The sequence below is a fragment of the Lepidochelys kempii genome, chromosome 8, assembly GCF_965140265.1.
Source record: "Lepidochelys kempii isolate rLepKem1 chromosome 8, rLepKem1.hap2, whole genome shotgun sequence".
Lineage (NCBI taxonomy): Eukaryota > Metazoa > Chordata > Testudines > Cheloniidae > Lepidochelys > Lepidochelys kempii.
The window spans coordinates 44,740,484-44,758,386 of record NC_133263.1 but is presented as its reverse complement, the minus strand read 5'-3'; the positions used below and the strand labels follow the sequence as shown (position 1 = coordinate 44,758,386).

At 52.6% G+C, this 17,903-nt stretch overlaps 1 protein-coding gene across 3 annotated transcripts in view; it reads right to left on the bottom strand.

Moving 5' to 3' along the window:
- PDE4DIP (phosphodiesterase 4D interacting protein) overlaps positions 1-17,903 on the bottom strand; it is a 150,196-nt gene that overhangs the window by 108,033 nt on the left and 24,260 nt on the right. For all 3 annotated transcript variants that reach the window (XM_073356288.1, XM_073356295.1, XM_073356287.1), the window contains exon 4: positions 14,156-14,266. In XM_073356288.1, coding sequence (XP_073212389.1) covers positions 14,156-14,266 — 111 coding nt within the window. The remainder of the gene's footprint in view (positions 1-14,155; positions 14,267-17,903) is intronic.

Here is a 17,903-nt window from a genome sequence, read left to right as displayed (position 1 = left end):
CATCCCTGATTCAGCTGCAGCAAGTCAGCTCCCAGCTGGTAGCACTCCGGAGCAGCTTTTGAGCCCAGGCTGTTGTCTGGTGCAGCAGGGCCTCCACCTAGCATACTGCTGGAGAGGGGGGCGGTCTGGGAGGCTCCCCTCCTGGAGGGGCCAAAGGATTTGCACACCCAGAATCTACTCTCCCTTTACACTGGTATAAATCAGGAGCAGCTCCATTAAAGTCAGTGCAGTTACCCAGTGTAAACCTGTAAGAAGAGGTTCAGGCCCCTAATCAATCCCATTATAAGTGGGAAATCAGTGCGGCAGGGTGTGAGCCTATCCACACACTGCACAGAAGCCCCTTGCCCAGAGACGCCTGGCCTAACCGAGTGCCCAGGGACTGCTTCCTTCCCCGTCTACCTTTCCTCCCATTTCGCTGGGTACTACCGGAGCTGCTACGATTCGGTGGCTCTGGGGCAATATCAGAGGACAGTGTCAGCAGACACTGTCAGAGTCAGCAGGCTTCCACGAGGTGCAGTGACCTCGTAGGAAGGAATCACCCTCTTCCCTGTATTCCCCGGCCGGTCAGGGGAATATGCTGCAGCCTGGCAACGTGCTGTCACTCAGTATTTCCTACACCCAGGCCTTACTCAGTCTCTACAGCAGCCAAGGCCCCCAGGGCCCTGCCTGGAACCACGCTGCAATAAATGAAGGTGGGGAGCTCCCTTTTATGGACACCCAGCCAGCCAGTAGCTGTAAAATCCCTCTTAGTAGCTGTTCTTTAATTGCTCTACCTGTAAAGGGTTAAAAAGTCTCACTGCTATGCATATATAAAAGGAAGTGAGTGGGCACCTGGCCAGAAGAGCGGATGGGAAGGCTAGAACTTTTTAAAATTGAAACAAGACTCCCCTTTTGTCTGTCTGTGGTTGTTCTCCTGGAGAGGCAGACAGGGAGCAGCTATGCTGTGAGAAGCTTAGGCCAGGTGTGAAAAATCATCGGTATCATACCTAGAAACTACTCATCTAAAACCCCAGATATGTAAGTAGATCAGGAAATGTCTAGGAAGATGTGATTAGGTTTCTCCCTTTTATTTCTTTATGGCTTGTGGATTCCTCTGTGCTAACCCCAGGTGCTTTTGTTTTGCTTGTAACCTTTAAGCTGGACCTCAAGAAAGCTATTCTTGATGCTTAATCTTTGTAGGTTTTTTTTAATCTAGCAAAAGCCTAAATTCCCAGATGTATTTTCTTCTTTTTTTAATTAATAAAATTTACCTTTTTTAAGAACAGAATTGGATTTTTTTGTCTTAAGAGGTTTGTGCATGTGTTGTTTAATTAGCAGGTGGCAACAGCTGATTTCCTTTTTTTTTTTTTCCTTTCTCAGCTCTTCCCCAGAGGGGATGGGGGTGAAAGAGCTTGAGAGTACCCCACAGGAAGGAATTCTCAAGTGCGCCTTCCTGGGTTCTCAAAGGGGTTCTACACTTGGGTGGTGGCAGGATTTACCAATCCAAGGTCAGAGAAAAGCTGTAAGCTTGCGAGTTTAATACAAGCCTGGAGTGGCAAGTATTAATTTTTAGAGTCCTTGCGGGCCCCCACCTTCTGCACTTGAAGTGCCAGCGTGGGGAATCAGCCTTGACACAAGCACTTTGTCATACACTGGCCCTGGTAAAAATAATGTAGAGCGGCTAGTCTGTCCGAGAGAAACCCTGCATGCTGCAGTGGGCCAGTCGTTTCTCTCTTCCCCCTGCGGCTGGGGTTGGGCAATTCATCTCAGCAAAAATGCGCACTATCCCAGGCTGCAGTGGGAGGCTCTGGCAGAAAGAGCTAAGGAGGGGTATTGGCTCTTCATCACAGCCTCCAGCTCACTGACACGGTGGTACCACACTGCCTCAGGCAAGAGTGAGAGCAATCCCGAGCTGCCGTCCTTCAGAGACGATGACCTGGCTCTGCCCAGGGAGAGGACTGAGTCTAGCACAGGTTTTAAATAGCAAAGAGGGATAAACACAGGCTCTAACGCCCCACCGCAAACAGGGATGGACAGCCAGGGCCGTGGGGGAGCTGTTGGGCAACGCAGACCCGCTGCAGTGCCCTGCAGGGGTGAGTCCCCGCTGAGCTGAGTGCTCTGGGGCACACAGGCAGGAAAAGGGCTGAACGCAAGCAGACACCATGGCAAGTTATTAAGCCACCAGTCTGCTGCCCAGCCAGGATGCCTGCTTTGGAAAAGATACATTTCTCACTCTGCCTCCATGCACAGCACATGGATATGGCAAGACTCTGCGATGCCCAGCCGCAGTCCTGCACAAGGGGATCTACACCCGAGAGGGTTTATTATGGCACGTGGCTCAGATTCATCTGTCCCCACAGAGATTGCTGAGCATCTGCAACTCCCTAGGGACCCAGATAGTTCTGTGCCCCACGTGCCTGTGCACAGCGGCCTGCATCTCCCTTTTCCCAAATGCAGCAACCCCTTGCTAGCCCCCCCGGCCCAAGCTAGACAGCTCCGCTTCTTCCTTGACACTTTCCACCTTTCAGACCCTCACAGCTGTCTAGTTCCCCCTCAGCCACCATAAGCCAAGCCCTGCCAACCCCAGCATCCTTTTGGTGGCTCCTCTCCGAGCCCCTTAGATTTTGCATGAACCTCTCTGGCATTAGAGTGGAACATACCCCTCAGAGTCCACTGCTGCCAGGGTGAGCTAGCCCCTTTATGGGGGTGGGAGGGGTGTGGCTCTGGTTTTGCTCACCTCCCCAGGTGAAGGGGATGAGAGTACAGGGGTCACGTGATGGGGGAGCATGTGGCTGAGACCAGGACTGCCATGGGAGATAGAAGGACAGCCTGCAGGGGCAGGGGAGACAGCAGATTTAGGAGTGCTACTAAAGAGCAGGGGGAGCTGCTTCAAATGGGCTGGCTAGGAAGGCCAGGAAAGGGAAACAGGGTGGTTTGGGCTCAAGGGCGGACCGCCCAATGGTTTAGGATGCCATTGCAGGCACCACAGCAGAGGGAGGGGTCTCCTGCTGCTGCCAGTCCATGAAGTAGGGCAGACACTTCTACCAATGAGAGGCAGGAGGAGCTGACGGGAGTCCAAAGCTCACCCCAGTAGACAGGCCCCAGGCTGTCATGGAAGAGGGCAGACCCTGGGAAGATGGGCTGTTCCTGAAGAGCATGTTTGTGCTACGACTGGATTCCCTTTGTTCACTCCTAAGAAGTAAGCTCCACCTTGGCTGGGACACCACGGTGCTGCTGCTAGAGAGCTGCACCTCCCCTCAGAGCCCCACAACAGCTACAAGCCTCTGGGTGACTGACAGGGGATGCCGGACCTGATACCACTGCTTCAAGAAGCATCAGTAGCTATACTTAGAGTCCAGTTTTGTACCAGGCAGCTCTCTGTCTCGGTTAGCAGCATCTAGATAAGCCAATGCTGTGTGATAACCACCTTGGGGAGCAGTATTACAGCCTTGGTCTCATCTAGCCACAGCCAACAGCCATGTGCATCTGAATGGTCAGTGGGAACCTATTACGTGAGTTAATTCACTGTTCCTTTATGTGCTCCCCCCCGAATCCGTTTGTCACATCCACCTGGGAGCTCTCTGGGGTGGCCCCATCTCTTCATAGAATGCCAGCACATGAGAAGCCCGGCCCCTAGACACCACCACCATCCTGCTAAGGAGAGACTGGCTGCCCTTGGTTCCTTTCAGCTGTCTGGTGTCTGACGGAGCAGTGAAACACTCACATCAGCAGAGCACGCGGAAAGTCAGCTCTGGATCTGAGACGCTCTCAGCAGAGCATAGTAACACGCAAAGCTGGCTCATGAGCCATTGAAGCCAGTGAGCAGGATTGGGCCCCATGTGCCCCAAAACAGATCAGGGCAGATGTATTTCACCCCATCCCACCATGATCCAAAGCAGCTGAAGTTGTCAGACACAGGGCTAGCTGGGCTTCGGGTCTGAGCAAATCTGGCACCTCCGAGGTTCAAAAACAGCTTGTTATCCAGCTTGGGACAAATGCAGGGGCTGCCACTTAAAGCAATGGCAGAACCACTCACGCTTGCCATGAGTTACTGGCTTATCTAGGATGCTCATCACCATGGTATCGAGCCACCTCAGGCTTAGCGAGCTAATCCTCTGGAGGCTAGGAAAGGGTTATTATTCCCACTCAAAAGATGGGAGGCAGAGAGATGGGTGACTTGCCCAAGATCACAGCCCTGTAGCATGGCTGGGAATAAATCCCAGACTGTCATAGGACAGGGCCCTTTCTCAAGCTCACCCTCCGTAGGTGTCTTAGCCATGCTAATGGTGAGATGGGGTGTCACCAGGGGCCACTGAGTCAAACTTGCCCTGTCTGCAAGCCCAGTGCTGTAGCTACATGCAGTTCTGTCTCTGGCTGAAGATTTAGACTAGCCTGTCCTAACTGAACAGGTGATGGTCAGGGTGCAGCCGCCCAAGGGAAGAACAGAGGGTCCAAACCCCAAAGAATAAGCAATTGAGTCAACTGGCTGTATACAATGTTGCTGTGTATAAAAATGTCAAGGAAGGTCTCTTCTGAAAGCTGGTCATGTTCTGCACTTGACAGCCCCAGAGATGCATAGACGGGCCTGTGGTCATGAATCCATGTATCTGGGTAGATATTAAACCGTGCTCCTAACCTGTACTGCAACGTTCAGCCCCACCTCTCCATGGGAGGTGGTCAGCCTGGCGGCGAGGGGCTGCATCCCCAAACAGATGAGACTAGCTCCTAGCACCAATGTCAAGGCTAAATCCCCACTCTGGCACGTCAAGTGCAGAAGGTGGGAGCCCGCAAGAATTCTAAAAATGAATACTGGCCACTCCAGGCTTGTATTAAACTCCCAAGGTCACAGCTTTTCTCTGACCTTGGATGGGTAGATGCTGCCACCACCCAGTGCAAAACCCCTTTGAGAACCCAGGAAGGCGCACTTGGGATTCCTTCCTGTGAGGTACCCTCAAGCCCTTTCACCCACCCTCTGGGGAAGAGCTGAGAAAGAAAAAACAAAGGAAATCAGCTGTTGCCACCAGGTAATTAAACAACGTGCACAAACCTCTTAGGATACAAGAATCCAATCCTGTTCTTAAAAAAAGGTAAATTTTATTTAAAAAAAGAGAGAGAGAGAGAGAAAGACAATACCTCTGGAAACTCAGGCTATTGCTAGATTTTTTTTTTTTAAACGGGAAACTACAAGGATTAAACACCAAAAATAACTTTCTTGAGGTCCAGCTTAAAGGTTACAAGCAGAACAACAGCACCTGGGGTTAGCACAGAGGAGTCCACAAGCCATAAAGAACTAAAAAGAGATAAACCTAATTACATCTTCCTAGACATTTCCTGATCTACTTACTTATGTGAGGTTTTAAATGAGTAGTTTCTAGGTATGATACGGATGATTTTTCATACCTGGCCCCAAGCTTCTTACAGCGTAGTTGCTGCCCTGTTCCCTCTCTCTGGGAGAACAACCTCAGACAGACAAAAGGGGAGTCTTGTTTCAATTTTAAGAAGTCCTAGCCTTCCCATTGGCTCTTCTGGCCAGGTGCCCACTCACTTCCCTTTACCTATGCATCGCAGTGAGACTTTTAACCCTTTACAGGTAAAGCAAATAGAGAACAGCTACTAAGAGGGATTTTATAGCTAACTGGCATGCTGAGAAGCTCAGCAAAGGTAACTTGTATGAGAAAAGAGAGTTTTATCTACTGTGAAAGGATAACACCTGAGGCTGCAGCTTTGGTTGTTTTCTGTGTAGCCTCTCTGTGTTCTTGTCCCCTATCTATTTCAGCTCTGAATCCGGGGCTGTTCTATTAAATAACCCTTGTGTTTATTTTTACCCAAGCAGGTCTCTGTTGTGCAAACTGTGTGGTGTGTGCCAAAGTGAGCTGATAAGTAGGGGCCAGTTTCACTCCTGCCGGGGTGACGATCCAGAAGGGAAAAGGCCCTGTGTCTGCTAGTTAAGAACTCAGGGTGGATGGATTTGGAGGGACTGGGGACCAGAAGGGCTGTTGGAGGGAACTAGGCTGCTGGAAGATCAGGTGGTGAGACGCTCATGCCTGGCAGTCAGCTACTGGTATCAGGCTCTGAGCCAGAACAGCACAGCATTAAGGCACCCAGGGTTACAGGGCAGGTGGTCAGAGACCCCCTGACTGCTCAGAGTGATCCCCAAACTGTCCCAGCATGAATGGGACTCATGCCAGCATTGTCAAAGCTGGATGTCTAAATTTAGGCATCTAAGTGACTGACTTAACAGAGGAGCCCAGCCACCCCCACATTCAGTCAGGTCACTGATATGTGTCTAAATTTAGTCGCCGCTGTTCAGACCAATGACTTAAGGGCCTGATCTCGGCTGTGAGCCCCCGGCTGCGTCCCAAGACACCGAGACAGGCAACACAAAAGATCTCCAGGGGCAGTGGGAGGGAGACGCCAGGCTCTGTCCTCAATCTGCTTCCTGCCTGCTGCCCACCCAGTCCACCCCCCCGAAGAGCTCTCCAGGGGGGCTGGGAGGGGAAGGAAATGGGGTGACACCCCAACTCCACCTGGTCCAAGGGCAATCACACCCACAGCCCCCCTCTGGGTACAGCTCTCAGGGGCAAAATCTCAGCCACACTTGTGCATTTAACAGTTACAATGAAGAAGTGATTACACAGATTACAGATCACTGTCACAGATGCCTGGGACCACATGCGGGGTGATGGGGAAGGGGGTGTAAACTACACCCAGCAGGCCCCTGAGTCTAAATGGGTGTCACGTCTTCACCTGCCCCCCCCCCCCCCCGCACCAGTGTAAGGCCCCTAAACACTCACTTGGACTTAAACTCTCAAACATCACAGGGTGTAACCTACACTCTGCCCCGACACATCACTGCTGGATTTAGCCCACTGGGTGTAAAGCAGCAGCCTGGAGCCTCCATTAGTGACTCACGTGCCAAGGCGCCAGCAGAGAAGAATGTAGCAAGAAAAGCAACTAACAGAAGGGGACAAGAATGTGTGAGCTCACCCAGCGCAGCCTCTCCGTACACTTCATCCTGGCTCCATGAAGGGCAAGTGACAGGCTCCCTTGAACATTCTCAGCACTACGGGCGGCATACGTAGGGCTAAGAGAGTTTGAGCTTGAGCATGTCCAACTCACTTCCCCACCTCTCTCAATGGGAGACCCTTTTAGAGAGTTCAGTGGTTAACTTGCCAACGGCATTACAATTTGGATTCCCTCCTGCCCTCTACTGCTCTGACTGAGCTACATTATGTTAAGAACATAAGAATGGCCCTACAGGGTCAGACCAAAGGTCCATCCAGCCCAGCATCCTGTCTTCCAACAATGGCCAGTCCCAGAAGGAATGAACAGAACAGGTAATCATAGAATATCAGGGCTGGAAGGGACCTCAAGAGGTCATCTAGTCTAACACCCTGCTCAAAGCAGGACCAATCCCCAATTTTTCCCCAGATCCCTAAATGGCCCCCTCAAGGATTGAACTCACAACCCTGGGTTTAGTAGGCCAATGCTCAAACCACTGAGCTATCCCTCCCCCCCAGGGGATGGATCATTAAGTGATCCATCTCCTGTCTCTCATTCCCAGCTTCTGGCAAATAGAGGCTAGGGACACCATTTCTGCCGATCCTGGCTAATAGCCATTGATGGACCTATACTCCATGAATTTATCTAGTTCTTTTTTGAACCCTGTTATGATCTTGGCCTTCACAACATCCTCTGGCAAGGAGTTCCACAGGTTGACTGTGTGTTCTATAAAGAAATACTTCCTTTTATTTGTTTTAAACCTGCTGCCTATTAATTTCATTCGGTGACCCCTAGTTCTTGTGTTATGAAAAGTAGTAAACAACACTTTCTTATCTACTTTCTCTACACCAATCATGATTTTATAGACCTCAATCATGTCTCCCCTTAGCCTTCTCTTTTCCAAGCTGAAAAGTCCTAGCCTTATTAATCTCTCCTCATACGGAAGCCATTCCATACCCCTAATAATCTTTGTTGCCCTTTTCTGAACCTTTTCCAATTCCAATGTATCTTTTTTGAGATGGAGCAACCACATCTGTACACAGTATTCAAGATATGGGCGTACCATGAATTTATATAGAGGACACATATTTTCTGTCCTATTATCTATCCCTTTTTTAATTATTCCCAGCATTCTGTTAGCTGTTTTAACTGCCGCTGCACATTGAGTGGATGTTTTCAGAGAATTATCCACAGTGACTCCAAGATCTCTTTCCTGAGTGGTAACAGCTAAATTAGACCCCATCATTTTATATGTACAGTTGGGATTATGTTCACATCATAAACACACACAGAAGCTAGATAAAACCACCAAATACTTTTGCTGGAAAGCCGTGATGCAACATGACCTTATTTCTTAGAATTCAGAACAAGAACACACAAGAACCCAAAAACAGAGAGCAACAAAGCAGGCTGCTCCCTACAGCAGAGAGGCACAACTCACCCCATCTTGCTCAAAGCTTACTTCTGGGGGAATTCTGCACCACTGCGCATGCACAGAATTCATGTACCCAGCAGATTTCTTTTCTTCCTGCAGAAAAATTACTTTTGACAGGGAAGAAAAGGGACGCTGCAAGAGTGGTCAAGTGCCCCTCCCCAGCAATACAGGTACATTGTTTCAGGTGCCCAGAGAAGCTGGCAGATAGGTAAATCACTGCGGGGGAGAAGGGGGGCTGGGGATGCCCCAGCCCTGTCTCCTATCCTGCATCAGGCTCAGCTGGTAGTCCCGGCTGGGCTGAGGAGGATGAGGAGAAGCAGCTGGGGCTGGGTCAGACCCACCCACAGAAACCTCCCTTGGGTGCAGGAAGCTCCGCAGTCCATTCCTGCCCCCCGCTGCTTCCTGCTCCTATCACTCCTCAGCTGTGGGGGGAGGGGTCACTGTATCGGGAGCTGCTTCCTGATCCGCCCAACCCCCATGCATCTGAACTCCCCCATATCCAGACTCCCCCCACCAAGCCTCTCCCCCACACACCCAGAACCCCCATACGAGCCCCACACACCCGAACCCTCACCCCACTGAGCCTCAACCCCCACACCCAGACTCTCCTGCTGAGCCCCATCGCCCTCTGCATCTGGACTCCGATGAAGCCCCACCCCCCTCATCTGGACCACCCCTGCACACAGACCACCACCCCTCAGCCCCCCACTGAAAACCCCATCCCAATAAGCCTGCCCCCCACGCCTGGATCCCCACCTCACTAGGCCCCAAGCAGCTGCATCCGAATCCCCACCCCACCAACTTCCATTCCCCCAGCATCCAAATCCCCCACACTGAGCGCTCCACACCCAGATGCCTGCTGCCAAGCCCCATCCCCCCAGACCTTCCCACTGAGCCCCTGCCACCTTCACCTAGACCCCCCTGCAGAGTCCTCCTGTCCCTGCACCTGGAACCCCCCAACAAGATCCTGTGCATCCAGATTCCCCACATACCAGGAACCCCCACTGAGCCGCCAGCACCCAGATTGCCCCACGCAGAACCCTCTCACTCCACACCTGTGTCCCCCCACACTAAGCCACTCCACACTTGGATCCTGCCCGGCTGAGCATGCCTGACCCACACCTGGTTTGGGGGCCAGGGCTGGACATGCATGCAAGACTCTGTCCTTCTCACTCACTATCTTGGTGCTCTTGGCACAGAAGGGCAGGGCCCAGGGGTGTATCTGTGGCAGGCCTGGCTTTTGCACTGTATCAGGGTTGGATGCAGGCTCACCACCAAGTCCATGTCCCGGGGGGTAGGGGCTTCAGGGTGATCTCCCACCTCTCTGTGCTCCCCACTACAATGCTAGAGCCTCCATATTTATTTAATGACAAATAAAATATGCAGAATTTTAAAATATTGTGGGCAGAACTTTTATTTTTTTGGTGCGTAATTCCCTCAGGAGTAGAAGCTGCAAACTAACTGCAGCTAGGCTCAGATCGCACGCTTCCCTGCAGAGCGTCCGAGCCTGCAAGCGTGACTGGAAACTTACCCAAACCCCAGCTTTGCAAACCCACACAAAGCGACAGCTTGATATTCCAGTACGGTCCCCAACACACCATAAGCCAGTCCTAAGTTGTGCAGACCCTGTGGTTACTACAAACCAACTCTCTAGGCACTGGGTCCCTGATGGTTGCTGTAGTAGGGACAGGAGCTGCCCAGAGCAGTGTGCTCTTCCCTGCCATAGCCACTGCTTAGTTCTCTACCTTAAATGTGAAGCCCAGGAGCGGCAGTTAGCATACCCTGAGCTGCCTGGCTGAACACCCCAGCAACACTTACTGCCTTGGGAACAGAATGTACAACTCCAGCTGCCTGCCCTCCAGAGCAGAGATCAGCTGTTCCCTGCACAAAGCCCAGTGTCTCCTATCCGCCTTGGCCTCCTCCTGGTTTTCGGCCACATAGGCCAATCTTCTACCTGCTGAGTGGGGTCTGTTGGGAGGGGGCCAAGGTGGGCTGACCAGAGCTGGGTGGGAAATGGCTTTCCTGTCTCACAACAGTTTGAGATTTCAAAAGAGTTCCTGTCCTGTAACAGGACAAACCTGGGACCTTTTGAAGTTTTTTGATAATAAAAACAGAACAGTCCAGGGTCAAGTCCCTGTTCCAAATTAGGCAGAGCAGGGATTTGAACTTAGGTCTCCCATATTCATGCTTTAACCCCTGGGCTACTATCTATTCCAGGGTAGGTGACTATTCCTCTCCCCTCCAAAAAAAAACCCCAGCTCTCCTGGCCCTGGGAAACCTTTCCCCATGAACGTTTTCTCAAAACTGGTACATTCCAGTGGACAGTTTACGTTTTGACAAATTGCCATTTTCCAATGTGTCATTAATAAATTCCTGACCCACTCTAGCTGAGCTGGGCTAACGCCAAACGTACTTAGCACAGGTTTGGAGCGCTGCTGCTGAAGGTGTCCCATGCAGCGTTAAATGCCCCACCTTTGCTACATCACATTAAAGGTCAGAAAATGTAATTGCATGGGAGGCAACTCAAGGGACTTCCTGGCACGATCCCACCTGAACAAGGGCGCAGCCTGCTCCTGGAGAGTGCCTGGGTGTGCAATGGGGTTCTGCACACTCCAAACATCAGATGAGCTACTGTGCACTGTCGAACTTGGACCCATCTTCCTGCCCTCTGGGCAGAGCAATACACTGACACTCAAAGCCCAGATCACACCGCATTCTACCAGCTGCCATGCTGCAGGCTGTGGGTAATGCTCCAGCCAGTTAGCTCCACACATCCTCCCAGTAACCAATCTATTTATAACTCCAGCTACCTGGGAACAGCGGGCGGCTCCCTCGCCATTGGCTGGCAGCGCCTGGCCCATTTTGCCTTCACTGTGCTTTTCACACACTGGAGGCAGAGGAGAGCTGTCAGCACTTTGCCTAGGTCTCCCACAGTGCAGTGCACATCCGCTCACATGCAGGGATGTATGTGCATGCACATGAAAATGTGTGTGCAAGGGTGTGAGAATGATGGCACACACTGACACACCTCAGGGCAAGTGTGCAAAGACTTAACGGCAGTGTTTGTGTGCACAGGGTGTGGCTGCACACAGACAGGCAGGAGTGTGTGGATGCATGTGTGAAGGTAGCCCTGTGTGTGTCTAAAGGTACTTATGCATCTGCGCATACTCGAATGCACACGCACAACGGGTAAGCGTGTGAGCAAATGTATGTGTGTGAAATCAGAATAACTACCGCTGGCTGCAGTGCAGAATGCGCTTGCTAAGCGTGAGCCTGTTTGCATTCTCACCCCCTTTTCCAGCTTTCTCAGCCAAATTCCTTTGAGCTGAATTTTGCACACTTCCCCCTCCCCCATCTCAGACCCCCTGATCACTGTACCTGGCTTTGAGCTTGTGCATACAGCGCCCAATCGTGACTTCTTTACCTGGGGCAAAGTGGGGGTTGTGGGAGCGACCAACACTGGCCTCCTGAAATGAAAGCGTGTTCTAACCTTCACCATGGAGAAACTAGCATCCTTCCCTAATGCCAGGAAATACCCGATACAACAACATGGCCAAGTTCATGCTGCTGCAAAAACCTTCCTTTCCTACATGTCTTAGCTTCAAGGACCTTGATTTTTCAACCATAATGATTAAGTGAGAGTGGGACTTGCCTTACCAGGCACGCTTCGTTTTCTTCTTTCCTTCTGCTCTTGTCACTTAAATGTGATGTGGGGGGGTGGGGGGGAGAGTATGGATGGATTAGACTAAGTATGAAACAGTGGGCTGGCTTGGTAGGGCTGCACAAGGGTTAACAAGGTGAGGGATCACCCATACTGTAACACCCAGGTCTGGGTTATCTTCCCATCCGAGTCAAGGATTTGTCTCTGTCCTGCAAGGGGCCACCAGGGGTGGGGACGGGAGCCCAGAGTTGGGAAAGTCCCTGTGTCATACTGGGGGATCAGTGTGTACCTGCCTCACACACCCGTGTTGTCCCAGGACCTAGCCAACGCTGCAGTGAAGGAAGCTGAGGAATGTTTACCCCAGATAAAAGGGGGGGTCACTGCGGGGATGAGAGAAACCATCTGCTGCCTTTTACTGCGCTTCTCCCCATGGCATGGGAGTACCCGGAGGGAGTCTCTCGACTGGCGAGGACTCTTGCTCCGATCACCCCACCACTCTGATCCGTGGGGCCAGAGCAGAGTCAAAAGGCTTCTTTTCCGTGCACCAACAGCTCCTGTTACACTGACCCTCTCGCTGCCTAATTACACGAACAGCTGCTCCTTATTTTTCTTGTCAGTGAGAGCAGGGAGGGGACATCCTGGGCAAGGACATTATCAGCGACAATGGTAGGGCCGGCCAGCACAGGGGCCTGGGGCCCAGCACAGAGACACCAACTCTCGCCATACGTGGTGTTACTCTTAAAGCCCCAGCTCCTGGAGTCCTGTGAATAGGTGAGACGCTCAGCTTTTGCTCTTAGAAATAAGACTCTAGCCCTGGTGCTTGTGGAGAAACACAATCCCCAAAGAGTCGGCAAATTTTTAAAAATCCCAATTCCTAATTTTTAAAAAAATCAGGATTAAGCCACTGGTGGGGTTTTGGGGGGCCTGACTCATGACTTGGAAACCCTTGGGATGGGCAATACCGACAGCATGAACTGCATGGGGGGAGCAGTGAAGGATGGCTCAGGAGCCGGGGCAGCATGGACCAGTGATAGACGTGGAGCAGAGAATCAGTGGGGTGGGGGCTAAATGGGGACAGATCATGGTGAGAGGAACAAGGGGGCTCTGGATAGAGGTTGGGGGAGGGTGGGTCTGTGCCTGCTTTCCTCCCATCAGGCCCTCACCAGAGACAGCTGTGGATGGAGCTGTGGAGAGGGGCTGTTGGGGGGAGGGAGCTGGCCTTCGGGGGGTGGGGGGATCCTCCACTGGCTCACAGAAGCACCCAACTCCCTGAACCCTCAGCCGCATCCCCTGTATTTGGTGGCTCCCCCATTGCTAGTTTATGGGGATTTTTGCAGAAGGCCAGAAAGGGCTGATGGGTGTATCAATGCTGAGTCCCTGACGTCTCCGATTCCCACCCCAGTGCCCAGGCCAAGACACAGCCTGACACCACCCTCCTGCTCCCCCAGCACACGCACACACCATACCCTGACACTGATCTGAGGGACTGGCTGAATAAACCCCTCAACCAGCGCCACCCCCACCCCTCTGCTTAGCGCCAGAAGCCCCCCAGGATGCAAGAGCTGAATCCCCCTAAACTACACCCCCAGCCTCGGATCCCCTTAAAGACATGGTCCCTGCACCCCTACCCCTGTAAGTGACAAACTGCTCCACCTGGTGACTGAACTCCTCTGACTGATTCACCTGAGCCTAGCCCAAAGTCTGTTTACTGAAGAAGTCCTCTCTTCACCCCACTGGGTCCCAGTCCCTCGGAGACACCAATCCACCCGTTGGGCCTGGATCCCGTTAACCGAGAACCGTGTGATTCCTCCCCTCCCCACATAGCACACTGCTGACACACCCTCGCCCCAGCTCCTACGACGCCTCCCCTCCACCCTCACCCCAAATCCCTTCCAGTGAGACCCCATCCCACTAACAATGCTCTGGAGCTTCAGACCCTCCCTGGCAGTGCCGGCCAGGACCCAGACCCTGCTGACCACCCCCCCCAGGCCTACCCCAAGGCACCCAAGCCCCCGCAGTGCCCTGCGGGGCCCGAAGACGCCGCGGCTGCACCATCCATCCCAGCCTGCCGTACTCACCCGCTTGTAGACGTCCTCCCGGCTGGCCTCATACTTCTGCTGCATGCGCTCCTCCAGGAAGTAGATGCGCAGCTTGAGGCTGAAGTTCTCCTTCTTCAGGTCATTGAGGTGCTGGGACAGAGTACGGTAGCCGTTAGACATGGTGGGTGACCCATGGAGGGGGGCATCTCCGCACCACCCCCCTCACTCAGGGGACATTGCCAAGGGAAGGGAATGAGCCAAGCCCCCGGGAAGCTGCCCCAGCCCACGGCGGCCTACGGAGACATGGTGGGGAGGCTGCAGCACTCCCGGTTGGAGCCTCCCCACAGCTCAGCAGCTCCCACTGGGTGCAAGAGTGTAGCTCGCTTTCCTTTTTTACCTCCAGGAGATATCTGTGGAATCCCTGGCAGGGGAACATCCTGCATGGACAGACACAAGTGGTGTAACCTGATCCGGACAGCGGCCCTAGCGACTCCACGTCCACCTCCCAGCCAACTGCAAGCCATTAATGGGAGCCTGGGGCCTGGCCAGCAGAGACCCGCACAGGAGGGGAGAGGGCAGCTAGGAAACGTGATGAGGACGCAGCAGGGAAGGGAGAAGAGAGAATATTCCCCACCGATCCCTCAACACCCCAGTGTCCACCAGCTGAATCTCCCAAAGGTCTCCCCTCCCCCCTCCCAGAGCCTGGCCCCAGCCAATCCCATGGGAGACACAGGTAAAGGCCCAGGGCAGGTTCTAATTGGTGTCCTGCTGACCTCTCTTGTGCAAGGTGCATAATGCAAGGAAGGGACGGAAGAGAAAAGAGCCATTTACCCCAACTGCAGGACCCAGGCCAGTGAGAGAAAGGATGACAGCCACCCAGAGGGCACCACAATGTGTGACACGCGATAGGCCTGGCCAACAGGCAGCTCTCGGAGCTGCTGGATAGCAGTAAGGCTAATTCCCACTCGGTGAGAGCCCCTAGGGAACTGCCTTGCACCGTGCCCCGTGTGTGCAGACTCAGATCTTCCAGCGCAGCACTGAAAGGGCACCAAGGTCTCCCACAGAGCTGCAGCCAGGGATATCCCTAAACACCGAGCCTGTGTGTCTGTCTGCCATTTTCCAGGAAGGAAGGTATAAAGAAAAGGCTTTTCTCCAGTGTGGAAATACTGAAACACCCCCCATTCACCCACCCCGTGGCTGAAAGGCAGAAGATCAAGGCTCCTATTTTGAGCCTCCAGTGAGGAATGCAATCAGAGCCAGGTTTAGCCAAAACACAGGGCAGGAGTTTAAAGTTCAAAGCCTTGATATTACAGTCTGTAATTCTTCATTGGCCCCTAAACAATGATATGAAGTAACTACGCGTAGTCACACTGCAGCGAAAACCCCTGTGCAGGGCTGCAAAGAAGTGTAAGGGGGCACTGGGGCTCCGCACAGAAACAGGATATGCTCCCTGACAGGGCTGCGCTTTGCCCCTCCCTCTGCCGGAGACCTCACTGTGCACAGACAATGGTATTTCATTCAGAGAAGGGCGAAAGTCATCCCTCTGCAGGGGGCTGGCCCGAGCTTTCTGCAGAGGGCAGATGATTTGGGGGTCATTCCTTCAATGCAGGTGGCAAAGAGAGTGATTTGTTTTATTGCTGCCTTGGGGTCAAACTGGGCATTTCCCCTGAACCCAACTGAAGTGTGATAGCACCCTAAGAAAGACACAGCTGATGCAATCCATCTCATGTGTTAACAACAGCCTTCCTTTGAAGGTTCTATGACTGTTTTCACAACACATGCAGTGTTGCCAACGATTGTTATTGTACCATGAGTCTCACAATATTTGGGGTTTCCCTTCAAGCCCCAGCCCCCAGAGCCCAAGTGACTTAGTGAGAAGCTCAGTTGTCTTTTTACATATAAGTTTCCAGTGCTCCTGGCTGCAGAGAAAAAGCGAGCCGAGTACTCCCCGAAGGCACAGAAGCCAGAAGGCAAATAAAGAGAACTCCATTTTCTTTTTAATTTCATAAATTTTTTAAAACAGTCTCAGTCCAGGAGTGGGGACAGACTCCATTTTTCAGCAGTTGGGGTTGGCACTAATATGACATGTACCAGCTCCACTATCTCCAAGTCACTCACGCACTGGAATCCCGCTTTTCTTTCACCAAGAAGTGCTCTGTGCCCATGTTAGCTCTAATCTAACTCAGTTCCAGGAGGAAAGTGACCGGCTTCCTAAACCAGCTCCCTATCTCCAGGTCTGGAAAGCCTGTGGCTGGGGACTTTGCTTTGCCTTCTCTCACCGAATGCAAATAACATGCAAGGAGCCCAGTCATCCTGCTGCTGCACCACTCTGTGCCATAGCTAGAAACTAGTGCACGCAACGAGTTGTTGACTGGTCCGCCCCCCAATATAGTCCAGTATTGCACTGAATAAAAGTCTTCTTCTGGATTAGTTAACCCTATATTCCAGCAAATGGAACTAGAGGGTAACAGGGTTGATGAAGCAGCTCTGCGTTAGATCTAACCTATTTTCATGTGCTCCCTCCGCCCTTGGAGCCTCAGCCCCTGCAGGGCCCGAGCGAGGGTACTGCTTCCTCCCCCAGCCCTCCCCAAAGAAAAAGAACAGAAATACTTATTGAACACTTCAGCCTTTTCTGCATTATTGATAATTCTACCATTTCCATCTAGTGATGGACCAATACCATTGTCAGGATTCTTTTTGTTCCTAATATGCTTGCAAAACTCCTTCTTATTGTCCTTTGCTGGCCATAAAGGTCTCCTTGTGTCCCCTTATTTCCCTTATCAATTTTCTACTTGTGGTGGGGTGGTTGCCCCACCCCCTGAGAAAAGGGCTGGAACAGGAATTTGAGGCTGCACAGACCAGCAGCCAATCAATAAAGGCCTGTGGAGGGCCAATCAGGGGAAGGAAGAGGCAGCCAATCAGGGCTGGGGGAGGCCTTATATAAAGACGGCCTAGCAGCAAAGAAGGCAGTCTTTCCCTGACTAGTGAGGGAGAAGGACAGGCTCCTGAAGCAAGGAGCCAGCACCTTGGACAGAGCAGTGCTGGGCAGGCTCGGGGGAGCAGGAGAGGGCTCCAGCCCCATTACCTGCCAGGCTGCAGACCCTGCTATGAAGGGCCTAGAAGGTGCACAGGGCCAAAGGGAAAGTGGCCCAGGGAAGAATAGGTGGACAAGAGGGGAACAAAGGAGGGCAGAAAGAGGCTGCCACTAGAGGGTCCCTGGGTTGGGACCCAGAGTAGTGGGTGGGCGGGCCTGGGTCCTCCCCTTACCCCCTTATACTGCACCTGGCCACAGAAGACAGTGGCCAAGACAGACTGCAACTTGCCCCTGAGCTAAGGGGCTAGACTTTGGGTTGTGGTTGGCCACTGAGGCAGGTGCAAGTCCCAAAGACTGCTGTTAACCCGCCACCCAGAAGGGGGTGTGTCTGGAGTAGTGGGCACTGTCAGAGGGCAGTGTCCTGAAGCGGACACTGCTGAGTGGGGAGCAACGCAGGTCCCAGGGCAGCAGAACAGGCAAGACGCCACGTGCTGAGGACGCTCTGCAGCAGACAGAGTTATTCCTGGAACAACCAGTGGGAGGTGCCAGCGGTGGTGAGTCTTGGCCCTGTCACGCTACTATTCCTAGTTTGTTATTTATATCTCTATCAACTTCCCCCTTAGTCTGGGTGGGATTGGAGCACAGAGCAGTTTTGTGGGAGTTCTGAAAGGGATGCTATTTCTGCAAGCTAGAGTGTGTCCTCTTCTCCCTGTCCAAGAGGAGTATGTCCATCTCAACTCCTTCTCCCCTAGT